Source organism: Pan paniscus, chromosome 1 (assembly GCF_029289425.2).
Source record: "Pan paniscus chromosome 1, NHGRI_mPanPan1-v2.0_pri, whole genome shotgun sequence".
Classification (NCBI taxonomy): Eukaryota; Metazoa; Chordata; class Mammalia; order Primates; family Hominidae; genus Pan; species Pan paniscus.
The window spans coordinates 172,571,836-172,596,913 of record NC_073249.2 but is presented as its reverse complement, the minus strand read 5'-3'; the positions used below and the strand labels follow the sequence as shown (position 1 = coordinate 172,596,913).

Here is a 25,078-nt window from a genome sequence, read left to right as displayed (position 1 = left end):
GACTTACGTTGGACCGGCTGCCTCCAGGCGGCACCGGATTAATCATTGTGTAGATGTTGTCACTGGAATTTGTTGAATCTGTAGAACAGTGGAAACCCACAAGTCGGGGTGATTAATTCGTTTCTTAATTAAAACAAACTCATGGCACTTGAACTCATTCTTTTGTATTTTATAACCTAAAATTTCCTCTAAGTACCACCATTTTCTGGCTAATTTGTATTTAATGAAGATTCACAAAGTTTTTAATCACAGAAAATTCAACTGTGAAAACCACTCAACCCCAGCAGTGTGGACACGGCACAGGGGGATTACGGGTTCAAATTCTTGTCTCCCCACCCCACACCGAATCTGGTCCCCAGACACTGCCTGGGACAACATGGGGGCAGCAGAACCACCACCTGTGCTCTCCTCCCACCACCTGTGCTCTTCTCCCACCACCCTACAAAGTGGTTTTAATCAAATCAGGGAAAGAGAAACGTGGCAAATTACCCAGAGGCCACCCTGCCAGGCTGATGGGGCAGGAGGGAGAGGCAGGGATGGGGCTGGAAACGCATTCACATATGGAGTGGGTGCATGTGGCCCAGTCGGAATGTAGGTCATGCAGCTCATCAAAATGCAGCAGCAGAAAGAGAGAGCCGGAGTGGGAGCCCAGGATCCCGGCTGCGGCCAGCTCCACCCCTGCAGCTGAGCAGCTTCCCTGCTATGGGGAGCCGAGGAGGGGGCGGGGGAGAGTCCCCTCCATCTCCCCAATTAGCCAAAAAAGTCTCCAGCTAAAACGTTTCTATCAGGAGCAGGCGCCGTAATTCTTGGGCAGAAATCCAGCTACCTCTCACTTTTTATTTTTGGGGTGGGTAAGGATCGTATGTTGAATTCCTTCTAGCTGGCTGGTATGCTATTCTTAGCTGGGAAAGAAACATAATTGTGATGCTGTGTGTGTGTGTGTGTGTGTGTGCGCGCGCGCGTGCGCACGCGCCCACGTATGTGCACGCATGCCCTCTTTTGTTTAAAGAAACAGGGAGGGCTGGGTGCGGTGGCTCATGCCTGTAATCCCAGCACTTTGGGAGGCTGAGGCGGGTGGATCACCTGAGGTCAGGAGTTCAAGGCCAGCCTGGGTACATGGTGAAACCCCATCTCTACTAAAAATACAAAAATTAGCCGGGCACGGTGGTGCGTGCCTGTAATCCCAGCTACTTGGGAGGCTGAGACAGGAGAATCACTTGAGCCCGGGAGGTGGAGATTGCAGTGAGCTGAGATTATGCCATTGCACGCCAGCCTGGGTGACAGAGCGAGATTCTACCTCAAAAAAGAAAAAAAAAAAGTGGGGGGGGGCGGGGGGAGAAGGGATCTCCTATATAGAGGACCAGAAGCCAGGAGCTACGGAAACTCCAAAGGTAGCATGCCTCAGAATCCTGGTCCCAGGATGGCAGAACCCCAAGGCCCCTTTTTGAGTCATCTGAGGAAATGCCCACCCTGAACAGGGTTCTTCCCAACAAAAGGGATTCAAGGGCAACGAGAATCCCTGTTCCTGGACTGCTCTGCTCAGCCCTGTCCTTTATGGAGCAGCATCAGAGGAGTAGGTTAGTGTCATCAAAGGACCCTCCGCCCTCTAAATGCCCAGTGGAAGATGTGCTGCCCAGGAAGGAGTGGCTGGTAAGCTCTGGCTCTGCAACAGTGCCCCTCCAGGTCTCTCTGGCAACATGCCCCACCCTCCACCACCAGACCCCCCACTTTCCCCTCAAGCGCTCTTACCTGCGGGACTGGGCATAATGGGTGTTCCCGGAGGGCCGCCACCACCAGGGGGTCCCTAAAGATGAGACAAAACTGACATCAGACGCCCACGGTGGTAACGAACATGGGGAGGGGCCGGCATCCTCCCTCCCTGGTCAGCAGCAACTGCTCGCCCTGGGCCCAGCCGCTATTCATCTTGCTACACCCCCAGTGCTCACTCAAAGTCAAAGTACTCAAGCTTGAGAAGGGGACCTGGATGTCCCCTGTCCCTTTCTTCAGACCAAGCGGCCCCTGTGGGTGTGTGTGCCTGCATTATGTGCTCACAGGCATGCCCACTGGAGAGGCCTGCGGTGGACACCAAGCAGCCCACTGGTCAGCTCCCCAGAAGGCAATTCCACCCCCAGGTCTGGTTTGGGGATTTCTGGGCCACCTTGGGTCTGTACAGATGACTGAATATTGACAGCAAGTTCTAGCAGTTTGGAACCTCTGCTCAGAAGAATGTGTGAAAGGGAAAGAAACGGGGACCCCAGAGCAGTTCTCTTGCACACTCAGTCCCACGTGGCTAGACATGCAACGCCCCAAACCCACGCACTTACCACATAGGTACCAGGTGATGAGGAGGAGTATGGAATCTAAAAACAAGATGTCAGGGAGCCCCACGTCAGAGTCACTGAGTGCCCTCAGCTGCCAAACCTCCCTGAGGACATGACCCACTCTTCACAGGAAAGGCATCGCCACCCAGTGAGCTGGCCACCCGCTTGGTTCCCCTGGGAGGGCTGGGATGTGGCTGAAGCCCAGTTCTCTCTGCTACATTGAACTGACCCTGAGACCCTGGTCTCTTACTCCCCAGTCCTGGGAGGGAGCCACAGACACAGGGAGGACATAGAAGGCCCTCCGGTTTGAGAGGGCAGGAAACAGCTTTACCCCACATTCCTCTGGCCTTCACCCCACTGTCTGTGCTGAGCACCTTACCCGCACCTTCCAGCCCTGCTGGGGAGGAGATGGGTAGAGGTCTCCACTCTGAACAGTGCTCTCTGAGCCCAGGTTCTCAGCTTACTCCTTAGAGGAGTGGGCTGGCTGGGCAGGCAGGGCAGGGGTGGAGCCCTTGATGACCCCTGCACAATACTCCCAGGCCTCCACCTCCACACGGCCTTCTCCCTAGAAGCATCAGGAGAGTCCTGCTGCATCTCCCACTTCCCGTGACACCTACACCCAGGGACAGTAGCTCCCCTGCACCCAGAACTGCTCCCCTGACAAACACCACCCCACCCGACCCAGGTACTCACTGAGTTAGCACTGTTAGGATTGGGCCAGGGTCTGCCAGCTCCCGGGCCCCTGAGAGAGGGAGAAAGAGATGTGGACAATGAAAAAGGCGCTGTAAACTCCAAGCGGTGGAGGCAGCAGGGGCAGAAGGAAAGGGCTGAAATCACAACAGGAAGTCCTTCCTACAGCCCTGCGGTTTAGAGCCTTCTGGCTCAGGGCAGTAATGGGTAACTTCATGGGTGGAAATCTATGAATTGCTTTAAATTATAGGTAAACTTTACAAAGTATATAAAATTAGATAAAAAATATGTGAAATTCCCTCTGCATGTGCATTTTCCTAGGAAGGGAGTCCACATTCCCACAACGGGGTTAAAAATCACAAACGCACTAGAGAACAGTGGCTACACTGTCCAGGGGTTCAACTCTTGACCCTGCCACTGAAAGCTGTGTGAGCCTGGGCAAGTTACTTCACCTCTCTGTGCCTTGGTGACCTCATCTGTAAGGGGGTTATAATAATAACCGCGTCAGGCCGGGCGCGGTGGCTCACACCTGTAATCCTAGCACTGTGGGAGGCTGAGGCGGGCAGATCGTTTGAGGTCAGGAGTTCGAGACCACCCTGGCCAACATGGTGAAACCCCGTCTCTACTAAAAATACAAAAATTGGCCAGGCATGTTGGCGGGAGCCTGTTAACACCAGCTACTCAGGAGGCTGAGGCAGGAGAATCGCTTGAACCCGGGAGGCGGAGATTGCAGTGAGCCAAGATTGTGCCACTGTACTCCAGCCTGGACAACAGAATGAGACTCTGTCTCAAAAAAAATAAAAATAAAAATAAAAATCATCACGTCATAGGGTAATCATGAAGATGAGGTGAGCTGATGCACGCAGCATGCCTGAACCGTGCCCAGCACACGGAGGCACTCTATGAGGCTGAGCTCTCATCACCAGGATCATCAATATCCTCATATTACTGATGAGGAGACTGAGGTCCAGAGAGGTACCAGCAATGACCCCTTATCATGAGTCTCCCAGGGTGCTGGCAGAGGGTGGGGGAAGACCTGGACTCTGAGCCACGGGCCGGGTCGTTTTTGCCTTACATGTTAATCCCGGGCATGGCGGGGCCGAGGGAGTTGGGTGGTGGTCTCATGCCGCTGCCGTAATTCTGCAACGATAACCAAGGGTCAGTCTATGAGAAGAAGGGAACCGGAGACAGGAGGAGGGAGGAGAAACAAACAGACAAAACGTAGTGAGAGGGTTAGTCTGTGAAAAGGATTGATAAGAAAAAATAATACATTCTTTTAAAAACGGTGGGGCGGGTGGGAACCAAGTCACAGGGACCACAATGACAAGCCAGCACAGAGGGACAGTCACAACATTCAGTGCATTTTCAGGAGCTTTCAAGATGAAGTTCTCAAAAACATGTGGCTATCCAGCAAGCCGCTGCCCTCTGGGCTCCCATGATGTCATCCTGTACCTTCCCCCTGGGCTCAGGCGGGTAAGAGGGGATGGACTTGGTCTTGGAACCCATTGAGAGGCTCTGAGGTGAGGAGGCAGGGAGGCGAGGGGTGAGTGTCAATGTGGATGGGAGCAGGCACTCCTGAGAAGCCTGCCCGAGGCTGGTGCAGGCCCAGGCCTGGCACATACAGACACGCCAACCTGCCCCAGGTCCAGGTGGTAGTCCTACCCCACCCATGTGTCAGCATCAGAGGCCCTCCACAGACATGATGCTGGGAAGCCGGAGAAAACTCCATTTCTGCACTCAGGGATCATCACTATGTGTGTGTGAGGTTTTTTTTGTTTTGCTTGTTGAGATAGCGTCTTGCTCTGTTGCCTAGGCTAGAGTGCAGCAGTGCAATCGTAACTCACTGCAGCCCTGACCTCCTGGGCTCAAGCAATCCTCCCACCTGAGCCTCTCATGTAGTTGGGACTACAGTCATGCACCACCATGCCCAACTAATTTTCGATGATTTTTTTTTTTTTTTTTTGGAGATGAAGTCTCACTCTTGTTGCCCAGGCAGGAGAGCAGTGGCATGATCTCGGTTCACTGCAACCTCCACCTCCCAGGTTCAAGCGATTCTTATTACTCAGCCTCCCAAGTAGCTGGGATTATAGGCGCCCACGACCATGTTGGGCTGGTATTTGTATTTTTAGTAGAGACAGGGTTTCACCATGTTGGCCAGGCTGGTCTCGAACTCCTTACCTCAGGATCCACCTACCTCAGCCTCCCAAAGTGCTGGGATTACAGGTGTGAGCCACCGCACCCAGCCTGCCCAGCTAATTTTTAAATTTTTTTGTAGAGATGGGGTCTCACTTCATTGCCCAGGCTGGTCTCGAACTCCTGGGCTCAAGTGATCCTCCCACTTCAGCCTCCGAAAGTATCGGGATTACAGGCGTGAGCCACTGTGCCCAGCCAATGTTTGAGAGAAAAGTCTACACAGAACTCACGAAGTCCCAGCAGTCCAGATTCAGCTCAGGACGGCCCACTGAGGCACAGCGGGGTGGGTCACAGGCACCAGGCCTCGTATCATGCGCATCTCTTGCTATATAACCAGGCCAGTGTTGCTCGTGACCCTCTCTCCAAGTGTCATTTTCCCTGCAGTCATACATGCCTTGCTTCCCTGCTCCCTGCTTGGCAGGCTCCTACTTGTCCTCCAATACTCAGCTCCAAGAGCAGCTCCTCTAGGAAGCCCTCCTGACCCCACCCCTTCGGGCTGACTGCTCCACCCCGGTTACTCCCACAATGCCTTCTAACCTCCCTCCCCCGCCACCATGCCACACTGGGTCTGATCATGGCCACGTGTCTGTCCATCTCCCATCTCTCCTAGTGGACTCCAAGTGCCCTTTGAAGGTGGGGCTGTGTCTTGATGATCATATACCCCCCACCCCATGCACCCAGTGGCACAGACTGGCACTCACTATGCCGGCACTGAAGCAATCAATGAAAGACCGAAGAAGGGAATGCATGAAGACCAAAGGGAGCCTGGCTGCAGCTTAAGCTCTGCCCTTGTAGGAGAACTTGAAGTAGGTTGCTGGAATTTTGATGGCAAAGGAACAGCCAGCATTCACTGCCCTTTACTGAGTGCATGACATACTTTATGTACAGTCTCTTGTTTGATCTGTGTGAAAACTCCAGGAGGCTGGGATTGTTCCCACTTTACAGAAAAGGAGACTGAAGGTCTGAGGGAGAAAGTTTTGCCTCAAGTTGCAGTGAGCAAATGGACAGCTAGGATTTAAACCTGGATCTGCCGGCCCCCAGATTCTGTATGCTTAGCCAAGCAACTGGCGGGAGGCGGGTGGGAAGGGGGACAGAATGGGAAGATGGAGACCTGGAGCCTGACACACACACAGCCAATATTGGGCTGATGGTGGGTTCTGCATCCAGGGATCATCTTCCAAATCTCACCACCCTGGGGCCACCTGCTCCGCTTGCTCAGCCACAGGGAGGCTTGGAGTCTGGAAGGATGTCCAGACAGGATGCAGATGATCTCAGGAGCAACACCAGGCTGGCTGACAAAGAGCCAGACCCGGAGCCAGAGAAGGCAGGCCCCGCCTCACCCTGTGGCTGCTCAGGGCATGGGCTTCAAGCAAACAGTGGCAGCCTTGTGGGAATGTGCTGGGGCCAAGCCCACTACTACCACAGGGTGAAGAGCAGAACTCGAGACCTGAGGTCAGAACACAGGAAGGCTGGCCTTGGCTTGGCTGCCTGCTGATGACTTTGGGCAAATTACCAAATGACAATAGTGCTTATTCCATGCCCACATGTACCACAGACTGTGTGTGCACTGCCTACAATAAATCATCACAATGACCCCTTTCCTCCACCCACTTTAGAGACCAGAAAACTGCGGTAGAGAGGAAGAATGACCCCACTGTGCAGTTGTGCGTGGCTGAGCTGGGGTGAAGCCCTGCAGCATGGCTCTGGCTTTAGACCCACAATCCCCTCTGCTGTGCTGCCTTGTCTATAAAATGGGGACAAAGAGCCCCATGTGTTTCCAACCTTGCAGGTCTCCAGTGGATCAAATGAAACAATGGTTCTGAAGTGCCCCGTAAGCCCTAGGAGGTGTGCACTGATTTGGGACGTCAGCAGCAGAACAAACACCAAAGCCCTTAATGCTACCGCAGCATTGCAGAAGCTTGGGTCTCAAAGGGACCTTTCTAATCCCCTCTACAAATCTCAGCCTCATCTCCCCACCTGCTGCTCCAGGACAAGCAGCTTGCCACCTCCCCAGGCCTATTCTCCACTGTGTGTACAGCCCAGCTGACTAGAGAGGTCTTCCAGATGGAGTTCTTTTCCAGGACTGCAGCCGCCTCTCCCATCCAAGAGAAAGGCCTGCACCTCAGAACAAGAGCAGAAGCCTGGTATGTCTCAGCACGGAGTGGGGTGAGAGGAGATGATAAGTAGGTGCTCACTCCATAGAGCCCGCTTGACATGCAGTACGCAGCGCTGAGCTGGGAGGCTCCAAGTGCACTATCCTGCCGCTCCTGACCCTGCCTGGCCTTCAGGAGCCTCTCCAAGAACCGGCATGGCAGCTTCCTAGAGGGAGCTTCTCCACCAGTCCTGCCGCCTATAGAGGCACAGACCCTGGAGAGCCACTTGCACCTCATCATTTCATAGATGACAACTTGAAGGCCCAGAAAGCCAGAGACGTGCCCAAGGCCACATAGATGTCAGGAGCGAGTAGCAGGCTGAAATCTGGTTTGCAGGGAAGTTTTCTCACATAGGGCAGGAATGCCCAGAAGTTCAGACTCAGCAGAAACGGGTTCCCTCTTTGGCCAGCTCCTGCCTGCCTGCCTGCAGCACCACGTGGCTGGAGGTGATGACGGTGAAGCTGTACAAGGGTTGGTTACCAACCAGGTATCCCTCTGCCATTGGCACCGCTCTGCAGGGGCAGGGGCAGCTGGGCAGAGGGCAGGAGCCTCCAGTGCAGCCGTGGGGCTGGCCACATTCACAGGGGCCACTGTCTCAGCTTTGCACTCTGCCAAGTCCACAGTGAGAAGGGACCGAGCAGCTGTCTGGGGCTGGAGCCTGGAGGCGGTGGCTGCTGCTCCCTCCTGCCACATCCTCAGAAGGGCTTTCTAGGTGCCCACTGTTTAAACCTGGATCTGCTGGCCCCCAGAGTCTGCATTCTTAGCCAAGCATCTTGTAGGAGGCAGGTGGGAAGGGAGACCACACAGTGCTGTATTTCCCTTAGGGGATAGCTCTCCTAGTCTTTAGGACTCACCTACCAGAGTGGATTTGAGGCTGTCCAAGCCATTTTCTGGGCAGCAGGGGCCTGGCCATCTCATGCAGGACCACCAGAGAAAGTTGCTCAAGGGGCCCTTTTCCTTCCTCACCAGCTCGGGGTGCTCAGGACCAGGATTAATGACCCACTCATCTCTTTTGGGGGCCTCTGCTCAGTGGCACTGAGCTTGGACTGGCCCTGGATCAGCCCCAGGAGATGGGGGTGGCATAGGATTGTCCCAGGGGCTGTGGATTCTCCTTCATCTGAACTCTCAAATGCAGACAAACCAGGATAATGACCTGATTCTACTCTGTCCTGGCTCCAGCCCCAGCCTGAATACCAGAAACAACAACAAGTCGGTGGCTCTCAGAATTGGCACCCTGGGGTCTGGGAGCCACCGCACTTCTGATGGGGGCTGGCATTCTCTCTACTAAGTCCAACCAGGAGCCCCTCAGTTTTAGCTTCGTCCTATTAGAATTCACTTTTGAAACACTAGGATAAGAGGTTACTACCTGATACTGACATACATAAAACTTTTTAGAAAGAAGAGTTCTAAGTGGAAGTACTATCTCCTTTCTGGCACTGGCACTTTACGAAACCAGAGTAAAATCTGTCTGAAGCACTGATGACAAAGGACAGGGTGATGCCTGCATTGCTGGTTCCTGTGAGACATTTAGGCTGACATGTGACACAGACTCACAAAATGCAATGTCACTCCATTCGGTTTTGAAATAAAGTAGCCCTATGACCGACCACACTGTACCTATTCTTTGTTCAGAAAGTTCTGGAGTGGTCACTGGCTAAAAGCAATCTAATTCCCGGCTGTGAATCACATGCCGATGGTCTCCCACCTTTGAGCCTGGTCTCAGCACAGCACTGTGTGTGTTGTGGTGCTTACTTTATGCTGAAGGGGCTGGCCGCCCTTCCGGACAGCCCGGGCTGTGGCAGTAGGCAGGGCTCCCTCCCACAAGCTCAGGGCCTGCGGGAAGGGGAAGGGATCCACAGGACACCATGTGGGGACTTCAAGTAACATTTCACAGCTGCTATTTCGCCCACCCTCCAGTAGCCCCATGAGGCCATCACTTGCTGCCCGTTTTGCAGATGATAGACTGGAGGCCCAGCCAGGCTGAGCTGCTGTCAGGACTGTGCTTTCCAGAACTAAGTTCTGAGCTTGTCCCTGTCCTGTCCACAGGGCATCATCCTCAGGGGAGAGACAGAAATGGCCTAGGGAACAGGGAGAGTCTGCCCTCTCCCTACCCTCCACCTCAGAGTCCCAAACCACCAGGCTCTGCCGGGCCCAAGATGAGCCGTAGGTGACCACAGACCCTGTAATCCATCCTGCACCATCAACCTTGTCCGGGCCCAGTGCTACATCAATGCCAGGCTTTCCTGACCCCAGTGATGGGCCAGTGCAGACACCCTGGGTTGCTTCAAGGGACGTTTGGCTCTGGGATTTAATACTCACCCTACCCAGAGGAGTATAGGAAACATGGGTGAAGCACTTTAGGGTCTCCACATTGATAAAGTAAAATAAAGAGCAGGAGATAGGCTTCCAGAGTTCCTGAGGTTGGCAAGGGTGTGTAACGTAAATAAAGACGGGTGAGCCTCTCTCCCTCCCGCTGGAGACACTCCTAGGGTCTAAGGGGAGCTCTACCCCTTGTACACTGCTTGGGTGAGGCCAGGAGAGTCTCACTGCAGGGCCTCAGCCGCTGGGACCCTCACTTCTTTAAAGTGTGCCAAAGAGTGTGCTGGACTACGGGTCAGGGGCAGACATGATGAGACATCCACCACACCCAGAGGAAGTCCTGAACTGCCAGCACACCCTGCTGCTCTCAAATAGCCTGACATCTGTTCCCAGCCTTTAGAATCTCAGTGTTAACAATGGTCCTAACAAACTGTTAATGACTTTGCCAGAAAAAGAAAAAGAAGAAGAAATTAAAAGCAATCACCAAACCCAAGCAACTAGAGGTCTTAACATTGGTTTTCAGTCCCTAAAGTTGGAAAACACAAAAATAGCTTCCTTAGGGGGAGCACCCTGTGGCCAGCATCACATTGAGAACTTGACCTGGCCAGGCACGGTGGCTCACGCCTATAATCCCAGCACTTTGGGAGGCTGAGGTCGGGGGATCACTTGAGCCCAGGAGTTCAAGACCAGTCTGGGCAACATGGTAAGACCCTGTCTCTACTAAAAATACAAAAATTAGCCAGGCGTGGTGGTGGGAGCCTGTAGTCCCAGCTACTTGGGAGACTGAGGATGTGGTGAGCAGAGATGATGCCACTGCACTCCAGCCTGGGTGACAGAGTAAACCCTCAAAAAAATAAAATAAAATAAAGAATAAAAAACAATAAAACTTTTTTTATTTTTTAAAAATTAAAAAAAAATTTTAATAAAAAATATTTTAATTTTTAAAAAATAAAAATAAAAAAAATTTGATTCCTGTTAAAAGAAAAAAAAAAAAAAAAGGAACTGGACACTGGACCCTGCCCCTTCCAACAGCCCTCCAGGTCAGGCACAGTTCTTATTCCCATTTTACAGATGCAGCCGCTGAGCCTCTGAGGATCCATGGGCTGGGCGGTGGCATTCGATTTTCCCTCCTCAGATTCCATCCTCCTGAGTCACACAGATCCCATGACATCTGACAATCCAAGGCCACTGCTGATTTCTACACCAATAAAATGTGACTGCTGTGTGGCTTAGGCTGTGGGGAGGGAGAGCTGTATCTGACTCAGGAGAGGGGAAGCTCTGCTCCTACTCTGCCCCTTGCCCCCTTCCCTAGGCAGGCAGCCCTGCAGAGGTCAGCTCCAGGCGGCTGCCAGGCAGGAAGGGGCCACTCTGGCAGCTTAAAAGGAGCTAGCAGAAACGCGAACTTTGGAGGATTTGAGGAAGGAACAAAACCAGAATATTGGAGCTGCAACTGCTGCAGGCTTGCTTCCTTTTAGGATTATGGGGCTGGCAGAAGACAAGGACCTCCCTAAAATCTTTCAACACCACAGATGTTCCAACCACCACAGAGAAGAAAGCGGTGGCTTGGGCTTGCTGTAAATACAATTCTGGGATGGAGCAGAGGGCTGTGGTTCTGTGGGGCGGATTCTGGGATGGAGCAGAGGGCTGTGGTTCTGTGGGGCAGACGCCTCTCCCTGCAAAAGGGAGCACGTGTGGGCGGGAATGGGGGGGGCACTACTCCACCCTCAGGGGACCCAGAAACCAGTGCAGGGGGCCCAGAGCCTGAACACCTGCACGCAACCAAGGGAGTGACCAGTGCAGCAGACTCCAGGCGTAACAGAAAAGAAGGGAAAGAACACCTGAGAACAAGCCCCTTGCCTTATTCAGACTTCCAGCTTCCTTTAGTTAGGGGCTAGAGAATTCCCAAGGTGGATGGAACATCGCGAACGCTCTGCCACGGCTACTATAGGAAACAGAACCACGTGCAAACACCCAGAGGGCGGGGGGTAAGCAGCGAGATGGTTCCACAGCAGAACACCTGTCAGCGCCAACACCTGTTGCTTGGACACCCCTACCTGGGGGAGCAGAGCTGACCACGAGGGGCGACGACTTTGTTGTGACCGTAAGAGGTATGTGAGGGCACCTGAAATGCTTTCTTCCAATGGCTTATAAACTGCCCTTTGTGGCAGCGGAGCCCTCTGGTCAAAGAATCCCGGCTGAAGTGGGTGCTGGGGTCCTGCCAGCGTGGCCCCCTCCCACCAGAGAATCGCGGACACAGTCCTCATTTAACAGGTGGGGAAACTGAGGCCTGCTGGGGCCCACAGAGGTCAAAGTGATTCATCCAAGGACAGACACATGCTAAGTCGCAGGCAGAGCTAGGAAGGCCACTCATCTGCGCCGCCTCTGGGACACAACTGATGGTGGCCCTAAGCCATCTCAAGTCTACCTCACCCAGGGGAGGCAGCTCTGGGGTTCAGGAGCTCCCTGCCCTTCTTCAGACCCCATGATAGGCTACCGCACCCCAAAAGGGTCTGCCAACTAGAAGGCCTCAGCTGTCCCCTTTTTCCTAGCTCCCTGGTGGGGGCCCTCAACTCTGCCTGCCATCTGCAAGGGGCTGCCCTGGGCAGCGCGTGAAGCCAGCCTGCCACAGGAAGCGGACAGGAGCAGGGGATGCGGCCATGCCCTTCCTCTCACCCCTGCGAACTGAGAGATGTGGGAGACTGACAGAGCATGGAAACAGGAGAGAAGGCGGGTGCACACAGATGGCCAGGGAGACGGACAGACAGGCGGTGGTTACCTGTGGGCCGGGACCCATGGGCCCCATGCCTCGGGGAGGGTTCATTCTCTGCATTGATCCTCCCATGTTGGGGTGGCCTGCGTGAGAGAGGAGGTGCGTCATGGGATGGCAGGAGTGGAGGGAGGAGGAGCCCCTCCTGGCATCCCCAGCCACCCTAGGCCCACCCTGCCCTCTCTACCTTGTTGTCGTGTGGGATCCATAGAATTGGGCAGCAATGGCTGTGTCCCAGGAACTCCTCCCGGAGGCTGAAAGAGATGCAAGACACAAGCTGAGGAGCTGCTCCGGAGCTGCTGGCCATGGGGACAGGCATCTACCTATCCCACCCAGTGCCCCGTGTGATCACGTGGAGCCACTCATGGCCTCCCTGAGACTTCTGCTGCCTGCCAGTGGGAGAAGGTTACCCCGGGCCTACCAGTCAGCTGGAAGTGGTGTTAGCTATAACTGTGGCGTTGTTTTGGGGGCTCTGTGGGAGGGAAACCACCGCCTCATCCTGCTGTCTTGGGGTAGGGGGTCTGTGTACCTATCAGAGCTCTGAAGTGAGGCAGGAGACCAAGTTCTCTAGGTCTTGCTCTGGCTGTAGCACCAACCACCTTCCTCTCAGAGGCAGCAGTGCCCACTCCCTCCTTCTGCCCAAACCCCATCTTGCCTTTGTCTCAGAGACACATACCTCATTTTAGCTCTACTTCCAAATTACGGGGACTGAGACACCCACTACCTAAAATCCTATCGCTGTAGGAAGCCCCATTTAAAGGGGAAAAGAGGATGAGGAGGCTTTTAGGATTGAGATGGGGAAACTGAGGTCACAGGCCTGCGGGCTCCCAGTCACAGGTTGCAGAGCCAAGTGAGCACCCAGGTCACATCCCATCAGCTTCTACAATAGGAAATGCCACCCAGCCCCGGGGCGGGACCGGTGGCCACTAGGAGAGGGGCAGGGGTACTAGACGAGAACCCGGCTCCAGAGCTGGGGCCATCGGCGGTGCTGGTGTGGTTACTAATGAGAAGGTAAACACGGGGGCCACGGGTTTCCTGGGTGAACACTTGCCCCACCCGCTGTGAAACCCTATGAAAAGCAATTTACTTGAGACTGAAGTTATTTCAGCTGCAACTGGAAAAAGAGAGTAGGAGTTGCTGGGGGGAAGTTTGCTTCTAGGACCCTATCCCTTAGGGCTTTATAAATATGAGCTTTTGCCTTTGAGAGGAAAAGCCTTTGGTGATGGCTGGTCATCTTTCCTCATCTGCAGGTGTCAGTGCTGATCAAAGGCTGGGCATCTGTGACAGGGGTCTGTCCTCAAGGGCCCCCAGCCCAGGCTGTGCTGCTGTGGGGGAGGCTGAGTGGGGAGCTCTCCTTCCTTGAGCTCAATAGTGAACTTCAAACCGGTTTTGGAACGAGGTGGTGGAAAGCGAAGGGACAGACTGTTCACTGATTTCCCTAGCTTCAGAATGGAACAGGGGAGCGGGTATGTGTGGTTAAGGTACGAGAGGATTGTGTGAGGGCATAGGGAGTATCTGATGTTCACGAAGTAGAATTGGTATTTGTTTTTTTTTTTTTTAAGACAGGGTCGCTTGCTCTGTTGCCCAGGTTGGAATGCAGTAGTGTGATCACAGCTCACTGCAGCCTCGAACTCCCAGGTTCAAGCAATCCTCCTGCCTCAGCCATCCCAAGAGCTGGGACTACAGGCACGCGCTGTCACACCCGGCTAGTTTTTAAATTTTTTGTATTGATGGGGTCTCACTATGTTGCCTGGGCTCGTATCAAACTCCTAGGCTCAAGTGATCCTCCTGCCTCAGCCTCCCAAAATGCTGGGATTACAGGTGTGAGCCTCCGCACCTGGCCCACAAAGTGGCATTTAGCACCTGCTATTTCCGTCTGCCTGGGGGTGCTCAGCGTCTGTCTTTCCAATCCCTGGATTTTTAGTTGTTCCGGCCTCTCACTTTCTCCCAGCCCTGCTTCCTGGCCCCAGGTTCCCTAGCTCTGAATCACTTGGCTGGTTTGCGTCTGCCCACTGGGGGTTTGTGGTTTTTATAGAGTCCTGGTGACTCAGGAAGGCCTGCCTCTAAGGCTGTCTGGACTGGGGGATCCCAGGGCATGGAGGTGGATGGGGGACCTTCAGGGTCATGAGTCACCCAGTGCAGGACCACCCCATCCGACCCTGACAGTGCAGCCATGGGGCTTGGCAGTCACTCTCTCCAGGTAGCCCAATGCTGACCACCAATTCTTGGAGAAAGCTCCTCCTTGGATTCCTCTAACCCTCCTATGTGTCGGAACTCCAGGAGCAAAGCTGGGCTGTCCAGAGGCTCAGAGGGGACCTGGAGGTCGCGTCCCTCACTGAGGTGACCCTGAGACAGGGACAGACAGTCTGGGCCTCTTCTATCAGGGGAAGAAGGTGTGCAATGACCAAGGAAAGGGGTCTCAAACTGAGAGGGCTGAAGCCCTCAAACTTAAGGAGGAAAAACAACGGCTCATATAAGGGACCATAATTACATGCTGTGCACACACCCCTGGGGCCTACAGGGGAGCGAGTTGCTCTGGGGCTCCTGGACGGAGGCCAGCTCTTCTCCTACAGCACTGCGTGTGGGGCAAGGCACAGGAAGCATCTGCCCAGGAAACGGACAAATCCCTGCTGCATCCGCGTGCTCTCTCACCTGCCCCGCCAGCACAGCCAGCCTGCCAGGTGGGAGCTCTGCCGAGATGTGTGTGGGAGAGCTCTCTGACAACCCTGGATTCCAGCCACTCTCTCCTAAACCCAGCTGAACTCCACTGTCACCACCCATCCAACCACCCGCACTTGAAAAAACAACAACTCTCTATGCACAGCCTCTAGCCAGGGAGGCAGATGGGAGGCAGGCCTCGTAAGACCCTGAGGCCACATCACTGACCCTTTGCTTCTTGTTTCCCTAAGGGCCCTTCTCACTCCCCTCACCCAAAAGGCACATTCATAATGGCCTGTGAGCCCCAGCAAGTCCTCTAGTCTCGGCTCCCTTTACCCGTCACAGGAGAGAACTGAGCTAACTCGGGTGGCACAGGGCTTCTGTTAACTGGCAGCCCCAACGAGGGCACTCTTCAAGAAAGCCCCAACGAGGGCACTCTTCAAGAAAGCCCCAGGGACAATACCTGTGGAAGGGGAACATCCCTCTTTGGAGGATAGAAATTTCTTGAGGTCACAGGAAACTGGAAAACCAGTGTGGATTTCTTTTTTTATCTTTTTTCTTCTTTTTTTTGAGACGGAGTCTCGCTCTGTCACCCAAGCTGGAGTGCAATGGCGCAATCTTGGCTCACTGCAGCCTCCGACTCCTAGGTCCCAGCGATTCTCCTGCCTCAGCCTCCTGGGTAGCTGGGATTACAGGCACACGCCAGCATGCCTGGCTAATTTTTGGATTTTTAGTAGAGACAGGGTTTCACCATGTTGGCCAGGCCAGTCTCGAACTCCTGATCAAGCGATCCACCCGCCTGAGCCTCCCAAAGTGCTAGGATTATAAGCGTGAGTCACTGCGCCCAGCCCCAGTGTAGATTTCTATTGCGGGGGGGCGGGGTGGTTGGCAGGGAGGTTGGGAAAACTGGTGTGTAATACAAAGTACAGATGATGGATTTATCCCCCATTTGCTCTTGAGTGGTTGCTCATGCTTAGTTGCTGAGTAGAAATATACACACCCCTCTCCATATCCTTTAATTGCCAGAAGAAGGGCCACCACAATTATGATAAGGAAGTAGCTCCTTTCTTCCTGGCAGAGGCCAGTTCGGACCAAGAAGAGCTCCTGGGTGGGAAGGCTGCTGCTGGCGCCCCTATGTGCCACGGCAAAGCAGGCCCAGCGGTGATGGGTTAAAAACACAGATGGGGGCAGGAATCTTACATCTGTGAAAGCTGAGGAAAGGGGTGGGGTAGAGTACAATTAGCACTGGGCTGGAACCAAGATCAACTCCAGCCCAGCTCACTTTGGGAAGTCACTCCTCCACTCTGACCTTTCGTTTCCTCATCTGTGATGTATCCAGGGATCCCTTCTTTTGCTCAAAAAGCTGGGTCTCTAATTCCTCTTGTCCAAATTTGTCCCCTTCATGTCAGAGAAAATAGAAAATGAAGGACTTTTGGAGAGAAAAATAAAAAAATAAAAAGGTGGGAACCCGATAGGCAATTTAGCATTAAAGCGGGAGAGCTGGCCAGGCACGGTGGCTCACGCCTGTAATCCCAACACTGTGGGAGGCCAAGGCAGGCAGATCTCATGAAGTCAGGAGTTTGAGACCAGCTGGCCAACATGGTGAAAGCCTGTCTCTATTATAAATACAAAAATTAGCCGGGCATGGGTGGCGCACACCTGTAATCCCAGTTACTTGGGTGGCTGAGGCAGGAGAACTGCTTGAACCCAGGAGGCGGACGGAGGTTGCAGTGAGCAGAGATCGCACCACTGCACTCCAGCCTGGGAGACAGAGAGAGACTCCGGTTAAAAAAAAAAAAAGATAATTGGAGACCCCTGGTAATGAGCATCTCTCCATAGTCCCTGCATCACCTCACTCAGGAGCCTTCTTGCAGAGCCCTGAGAATGAAAAGCATCACACTCAGACAATGCTAATTTAGCTGGTGACTAAACTCCCAGTTCAAAGGCAACAAGGGCTGGATGTGCTGGCGCTTCTGTCAGATTTTTTTGAAGGGCTTTTGCAAAGTCACCGAAATAATTCTGTTTTAAAAAATTGGGGCATAAAATTTCCCTGATGTTTCTCGAAAAGTTTCTTGTAAGTCTGTCTATCCTCAAAAGAGGCATCTATTCATATTTACCTCTGCAACTCCTCTCCTGCCCTGAACCAGGGAGGGTGGCATGGGGTCTGATTTCTCCAGACCACCTAGAATTGCCAACCCTAATGGGCCAGCGTAAGGCATATGACCCCAGGCAAAAATCCCTCCCCGTAATCAGACCCCTTTTCTAATTACACGAACAAATCCTTTCTTGTTTTGAGTTGGGTCTGGGAAGCAGGCAGACATTGCTGAAAAACTCACAAATCTCCTGCTCCGCTGCATCCAGGCTCCTGATCTAAGCATTCCTACGGGCCATTTCCCCCCCTAATAGCAGGATTATATTTACCAGCCTTGGCAATTCTCAAAAGCTCCCAGGAAAAAATGCACATTGTCAATTAACTTCATTAAGGAGGAAGACCCTCTTCCAAGAAGGGGGTAGAAGGGAGGGGCAGGGCATTACCATCTTCTCTAGAATAGCCGAAACCCTGCAATCCCAGATGCGCCTTAGCTCCATCTGCTGCCACCTTCTGAACTCCGGAATGGGCTGTCCAAAGGCCATCTGGAGAGGCAGGTGAACTGCCACACCATGGGCACAGCGGGGACATGGGGCCCTCTCTGGGGAACAGCTAGTAAGCTACCAGCCACGTTAAACCTGCCCCTCCACCCCTCAATCCTTTCCCTCAACTTTCATTTTGTGTCAAAGTCCACCTAGGGCCAAGGATGGCTGAGGGAGGGGAGAGAGAACATGAAAAGGTACAGTACCTGGTTTCCCATTCTGATCGGGGGCCTGGGGCCGCCTGCGTATCGCGGTGACATAAAAGGCTGCAATTATAGGTAATTAGTTCAATGACAGCCTGCCCTACTGCACAGTGACAAACACAAATGCTCTCCACTCCACAAAGTCCAGTTTTGTTATAACTAGTGATCTTTTAAGTTCTTTCTCCTGCTAGCCTCTTCCCTTTGAGCAAAACTTCCTTTGGGCAGAGGGAACAATAGATCCACACAACAAATGTGTCTCTTGACTCCACATTTGTTCGTGGAGATCTACTCTGGGTGGGAAGGGCAGCGGCTGGGACTTTGCATAAGAAACGAAAAACAGTTAAATCAACGCAGGGCAGAGGAGGAAACCTCTGCTCTCGGTAAGGGCAAATGAAAGGGTAAGAAGGACTTATACGTAACATTTTAAGGGTCTGCAGACAAAGCTGGACACACGAGCACGCACACAGGCACACGCACACAGAAACCACCAGCGGGGATAGAGAGGGGAGCAAGGACTGGGGGGGAAACGCCATGGAAACGGGAAGGAGACAGCGGGCTCCCTAACTTAATGCAGGGGAATGGCAGGAAAGCTTTCTCAGCAGCACGAGTGCACAAAGAAAAGGCTCGGGATGCAGCTTCGGTTACAAACAAATGGTGAACCAAACTCAAAACCAAACCAAAAGTGAGAGAGGAAAAAACAAAAACGCAAAGGCCGCTGACAAGGTCACAGAAATATATATTTTTTCCTTTTGGTTTCGTATCCAAGCTGGGTGTGATATCCGAGGACTGAAGACTATCTTTAGAAAAAAGAAATTTCTAAAAAAATTTAATTTGTCAATAAAGACTCGCAGGCAGTGGCTAGAGCACATTTTGATTTTTGTTTTTCCTCTGCGGGCTCTCTGCTTCCTCCGCGCCCCGCGTCCCCGGCGGGCGGGAGCGCCACGGTGCGTTTACCTGACTGTGGGGTCCCATCATGCTGCTAGGATTGTGAGGTGGAGGCTGTGCGTGCGGCGAGGGCTGTGACCCCGGAGGACCCTGTGAGGCCAGACAGTAGAGGCAGGTTATAGATCACAGCACATGGAGAAGCGCAGAAGCAGCTTAAAAGAACAAAAATTAAACCAAAACGAAGGGTGGGCGGCGGGCGTGCGGGGGGGTGGGCTCTGGTTGGTGGGAGGTGGTGGAGCTGCTGCTTTGGTCGCCGGCTCAACGGTGTAAAACGGCGAGCGGGAGCGAGAGAAGCTGATAAATACATTCACAGGGGGTTGAAAGAACAAAAAATGAAGCACCTCTGTCAAAGCACACGGGAGTACAGTCCTGGACACAGCCTACCCTTGGAGCGGAGTTTGCCATGTTAAATACGTTGGTTGAGACAGGCTCAGAGGGAATACAATGATGCACAGACACAGGGACCCAGGTGCAAAGCACGTAGGTGCCGCTTGCACGGGAGGTGGGGAAAGATCGGGAAAGGCCCTGCCCTCAAGGAGCTCACAGTCTGGGGGACAGTGACACGGCTATGGGTGACTCGAGGCAGGACTGATCAAGTGTCAGGGAGAGGCCCAGGTGACGGGTTTCCTGGGGGCAGGAGGGCCGGGGGCACCGATGGATAAACAACAGAGGCAAGAGGAGCAAGGGGCACCACAGATGTAACACACAGGGAGTGGGGGGACAGTGAGTGAGGGCCACACGGTGTGGGCAGCACAGACTCGCACACCGTGAATTCACCTGCACTTCAAAGCAGCCCTGTGAGGCGGGGTTTCTCATTCCAATTTTTACTGATGAGGAATCTAAGTCTCGAGGGATGAAGGAACTTGGCCACGGCCACAAAACTGGTCAGTGGCAGAGCTGGGATGAGAAGCCCCACGGGTCCAAGGCCCATCTCCAGCCCTGAAACCCAAGAGTTCCGGTGCAGAGCTGGGGAGAGGGGGAAGTGCATGAAGGGTGGGGACCCCTGACTGCTGGGCGCGTGGGTGGGCTGTCCTTTTCATACCTCAGTTCCAAGCTGACCCCCACCCCCACCGCCTCAACCCTGGGCTATGCTGACCTCGACCCCCCTACCCCGCCCCAGAAGACATGGGCAGATGAATGCACTTCAACCTTGGGGTTACAAACTATGGGTAGAAACTCACTCAGCAATTCAGCAAGCTGCAATAATTATCTCTTAAAAATCCGAGGTAATAAAAAAAAAAGTCAGAGAGCTTTGTGTATTTTAAGGCAGGTGTCTTTCATGAACCCCGGTTTTGTGTGTAAATATTCATGTGTGTGTAGACTGGGTCACACCACCAAAGGACTCTCCTACCATGGGTCACAGTCAGTAAGCGCGGAGGGCTGCCTCGGAAGCACGTTCCAGCCCACCCAGCGTGGGATGCTGATGCCAGGGATGAGGAGACAGGCCTCCATTCGCTCTTCCCCACCCATGACTGTGCTGTTTTTTAGAGGTTGGTTTTTAGAAAAATTCAAAATGTGCACAGGGGGTGAGTGTGGCTAAATTAAAAAGAGAGAGGAGCTGCCTAGGTAGGGTTTCCCCCTTGGCCTTCTCCTGCAGAGCCAGGCTGCCAGCCGCCTGCCCACTGGGGAGGAGGGGCGTGGGCCCACAGAGAAGAGGTGTGCAGAGAACATCGCAGGGGGCTGTACAAGAACCTGAGGGCACCGCCGCTGACAGGCCTGGGAGTTTCTTGGCCAAGCGAGGAGCTGCTCACTTCCGGAAAGCTCCGAGGAGCAGATGTTTCCCTACCTGCCACGCTACTAATTTCAACAAGTGTGTGTCTTTCTAGCGGCTGCCAGCAACGGCATGGTTTGTTACCATGAGCAATTTTCTTAATTAACAGACATTAATTAGCCATTTAGCAATTTTGCAAGCATTTGTTTAGCGGCTTTCCTAAACATGAATACCACTGTGATAATGGCACTGATTAGAGGGTCCCCTAATTAACAGTACAGGGAAGGAAAATTGAAATCACATAAATTAAAAAGGGAGGGGAGTTAATGAAGGCGGGACATATTTGCACCTGCAAGTCTTTTGTACCACGTAACTTGGGTGTAATGTAAACAAAACAAGATAATTTGAAGCCAACCCCCAAAAAAAGAAATATGAAAAGAACAGAGGAGGAAGGTTCAAGGGTGAGGTCCAGTTGCCAAGAGGGGGCAAAAGGCCTTCTGTTGGTTCCTCGGCTCTTGGCAAGAAGGGAGTGCCTCCTCCCTCGCGTCCTTCCCTTCCTGGTAACTGAGTGCTTGCTCAGGGCGAGCAGTGGGGCTCTGGGCAAGCCCCTCACACCTGTGTGCCCAGTGGTCAGGGAGGGCAGGCGGCTGGCTCACTGACAGATTAGAGAAAACAGAAGTGAAGCACCCAAGGGCGTGTGGCGCACACGGTGGGGCCTCAATCTACGGCAGCCTTTACAAAGGACCAGTGCTCCATCCGGGGTCTGCTGAGATCCAGACAGCAAGGCTGGCATGTGTGCCTCCTCTGCGCCTCCCTCAGAAGCACCTCTGGGGGACTCTGGAGACCAGTCCCTGGATAAGCAGAGGTGGCACAAGCTTGCTCTTGGCGCAGCTGCCTCAAGAAAAAAAGCTGACAAGTGGTAAGGATGGAGCCAGGCTGGTCAGGGAGGCCCCAGCCCAGCCCCACAACCTCTCTGGCTCATGGGGAACAGTGGGGAACAAGCTGTTAAATCTGGGGTGGGAAGAGCAGCTAGAAGTCTTCCCTCTGACTTGGAGCTAGTGGTTGGAATGATGAGGACCAGGAATCTTGGCCCAGGCCTGCCAGTCACTCAGGGAGAAAAATGATACCACATTCTTGACAGAGGCCAAGCTAAAAGCTCAGTGCCCACCTCCTCAGGGCACAGAGCTCCTCTCCCACCTGCAGTGAGGCGCTGACAGGCTCTGCCTGCCCACCTCTCGGCACAGAGCCAGACGCCTGCCATTTCCCAACGGGCCACCCACGTCCACATCCACAGAGAACTCCTCTGTGTCTCTGCTACCTCCACTCAGCCCGGAGCTCCATCACTACATTCCCTGTGTCTAGGCTGTGTCCCTAAGACCCTGTGGCATCACAGGAGGAACCCCACATAGCCTAGCAGTCTCACGGGCAGAGATCCGTGTTTGTGGAAGCATTTGCTTCAGCAAAGAACATGACAGATGAGCTGCCCATCTCTATGAGGAGTCAGGGGCTCTGCTGCCCTGTGTTTTATTAGGCCACAAAAAGTGCTCTCGTCTTCCTTCCCAGCCTGCATTCTCAACAAGAGATCCACAGGTAGGTTTGAAGAAGACGGACTTTGTGCTCTTTTGGATTTGTTACCCACTCGGGCAAAAGGCTACACAGGAGGCAGACAACAACGAAAAAGGATCTAGATTGAGCGCTCTGACCTTTGGTGGGACGGGGGCTGCTCTCTTCCCCAAACTCTGAACAGACCCAGCAGGCAGGCAGAGTGGACTGTGGTGGAAAGTGAGAGGAGGAGGGAGTCTCAAAGCTGATGATACTGATGTGCTTTTCCATGCAGGACAACTCTGGTGAGGCTTCCACTTGCTGGAAGCTTTTGAGGAACCCAAAATGGGTACATCTGGAGGGCTGCTTGGCCAGCAGGCCCAGCTCCATTTAGACCATCTCCCTCCATGAGAGCTGGATGCCTTCGGTTCCAGAGGCTGCCTAATTAACCTTCCAGGGATGCGGTGGATCAGGGCAGATGGCACCCTGAAGGTGTGCAAAATATCAGGCTAGACTAGGGTGGCTGGGGGTCCTTACTAGATGCTTAGGGAGAACGGCATCTGCCCAGGGGTCACCTGTTAGGTGGCTTTGACAGATTCTATCATCCCTTCCTCCAACATTTGCAGGGGAGGAGAAAATAGAGGCCCATGACAGAGGTGTGACCTCTCCAAGACCATAGAAAACTAGTTGGCATCTGAACCACATCTCCTAACTCTACCCCAGGGCTCTCCTCAAAACATCACATTCCCATTCGCATCTCTTTTAGATGAAGAAATAGGGTTTGGAAGGAACTGGGTTCGAATCCTGGCTCTGCCCCTGACTGCATTTCCATTTTCTTGACAGTGGAATGGGGCCGTGAGAGTAACAATAACAGGGAGCGTGGCCTCTACCTACATAAGCTCATCTAATCCCGGACTCCTCGCAGTAAGGGATCAATTGCCCCATTTTATTGCCAAGGAACTGAGGCTTGGAAAGATAAAGGCACTCCAGGATTGCATAGCTATTACGTGGTGGAGCCAGGCCTCGATGTCTGATTCTAGAGTCTAACAGGGTCCTGGGTAGCCCATCATTCTACAAGACTGCGAGCAGCACCTCCGTGTCATCTGTCAGGGCAGAGAGCAAAGGGCAAAGTGGAATGAACCCAAGGCTGAAGGACTTGGGAGAGCACCGAGATGCCGGGTGCTGACCTCCTATGTGGCCAGCCAGCCCCATGCTGGGGTCTGGAGGCACATCAGGCTTGTCCTGACCCTGAGGAGCTGCCAGGCTAAGGACAAAAACGATTACACAGAGAGAAATAAGCTTAAGTGTTGGCTTAACCTGCCAGGGGCTCTAAGAGAGGGAGATGCCTACCTCCCTCTCACTCCCAGACAGGTAAACTGAGGCCCAGTGTGGCCACAGCATGTAGGCCTGGTATCCCCATGAGCCAACCGGAACTGGGATGAGAACTGGGGTCCATTGACGGGTCAGAGCTCTTTCCACTGCACTGCACTGCCTCTGCAGGGTGATGGCAGCAGGACCAAGCCCTGGGGTAGACCTCAACATGGGGGAAAATCCCCACTCCTGAATCTGGGAAAAGGAGGCAGGAAACACGCCCACTTCCTGTCCAGCCTTCCAGCTGCCCTGGACCCTGTTAATGGACTCGCTATTCCATCTCAGCTGGCCCCAAGATCTCTGAGTGGAGACAACTAACTCCCGCAGTTTCTTGTTATTCTTTCTCCTGTAATTTCAGCACTGGGTAGTGTTCCATCCAGCAGCTCCTGAAAGCCACTTAGGCAGGGCCCAGGAGGCTCTGTTATGGGTGTGATCGAGGCAAACACTGGGCCACTTCACGAAAACTCCGAAGTGTGGACACTGATGGTTAGTGAAAAAGCCTTTACCCACATTGACACCGTGGGGAGCAGAGCATTCCCACTGTAAAACGGATTCAAGGACTCTGCGGAAAAGCATTTCAGAACCATCAGCAGGACCCCCAGCCCTCCCGCACGCTCCAGCTAAGTCCCTGCACTTCATCTGAAGCCGTCCTGGAGAGGCGGGTTGTGGTGTGACAGGAAGCGCCCACATTATGCGGGCCTGGGATCCAATCCCAGCTCCTCCGGTTCATTCGGAGTCCAGTTTCCCAACGGCTCTGAGCCTCACTGCCCTAATAAAGGAAATGAGGACTATTCCACAAACACTGCAGGGCTGTGGCACAGCTGGCAGTGTGAGGCACATGGGGTCCCCAGTCCTGGTCCCCATCCTCCTGCTCCTGTGGCCACTTGCCTGCCCTTTACAAGGAAAGCAGGAGCTTGACGTCTGGCCTCATCTCACCAGGTCTGCTGAAGGCCACATATACTTTTTCATGAAGGCTTTCCTGCTCCAGCTCTTCAAGTGCTCTCTAAACGCAGAACCTTTCCTTACTCCATGTCTGGGGGTGCCATGTAGACCCCTCCAGGCCAGGCCACTCACCCCCACAGGTACCTCGGGGCAGGGCCCAAACAGAGCAGCAGGGCTGAGGCAGCAGGCGACCACACTGCCATGGGCAAGGGGCAAGACCCAACAAGCCCCGGGGCAGGCACATCTAACACCTTGGGGCTCATAGGAACCAGGAAGAAAAGTTAGTACCAAAAGGGTGACCAAGTTGGTCTTCTGAGCTAAAGATTCTTGGAGCTGGATGGAGGATAGCTCCTTAAAAACAAAATCAAAAAAAACAAAAACAAAAGCAAAACAAACAGGCTGGGCACATGGCTTACACCTGTAATCCAGCATTTTGGGAGGCCGAGGCAGGAGGATTGCTTGAGCCCAGGAGTTTGAGACCAGCCTGGGCAGTATGGCAAAACTCCGTCTCTACAAAAAAATACAAAAGCTAGCCAGGTGTGGTGGTGTGCGCCTGTGGCCCCAGTTACTCAGGAGACAGAGGTGGGAGGATCCCTTGAGCCAGGGAGGTGGAGGCTGCAGTCAGCTGTGAT

The 25,078-nt window shown here is 53.5% G+C and overlaps 1 protein-coding gene across 9 annotated transcripts in view; it reads right to left on the bottom strand.

Moving 5' to 3' along the window:
- SSBP3 (single stranded DNA binding protein 3) overlaps positions 1 to 25,078 on the bottom strand; it is a 179,508-nt gene that overhangs the window by 11,824 nt on the left and 142,606 nt on the right. For 3 of the 9 annotated variants that reach the window (XM_034965705.4, XM_055092353.2, XM_055092350.3), the window contains 8 exons: positions 17,939 to 17,998; positions 12,631 to 12,697; positions 12,453 to 12,529; positions 4,087 to 4,175; positions 3,015 to 3,063; positions 2,325 to 2,360; positions 1,750 to 1,804; positions 8 to 78 (listed from right to left, as the gene is read on the bottom strand). In XM_034965705.4, the coding sequence (XP_034821596.1) occupies positions 8 to 78; positions 1,750 to 1,804; positions 2,325 to 2,360; positions 3,015 to 3,063; positions 4,087 to 4,175; positions 12,453 to 12,529; positions 12,631 to 12,697; positions 17,939 to 17,998 (504 nt within the window). Of the gene's footprint in view, positions 1 to 7; positions 79 to 1,749; positions 1,805 to 2,324; positions 2,361 to 3,014; positions 3,064 to 4,086; positions 4,176 to 12,452; positions 12,530 to 12,630; positions 12,698 to 17,938; positions 17,999 to 18,889; positions 18,971 to 25,078 lie in introns of all 9 variants that reach the window. The other 6 variants (XM_034965692.3, XM_055092348.2, XM_034965699.4 and 3 more) reach the window with 5 other exon arrangements.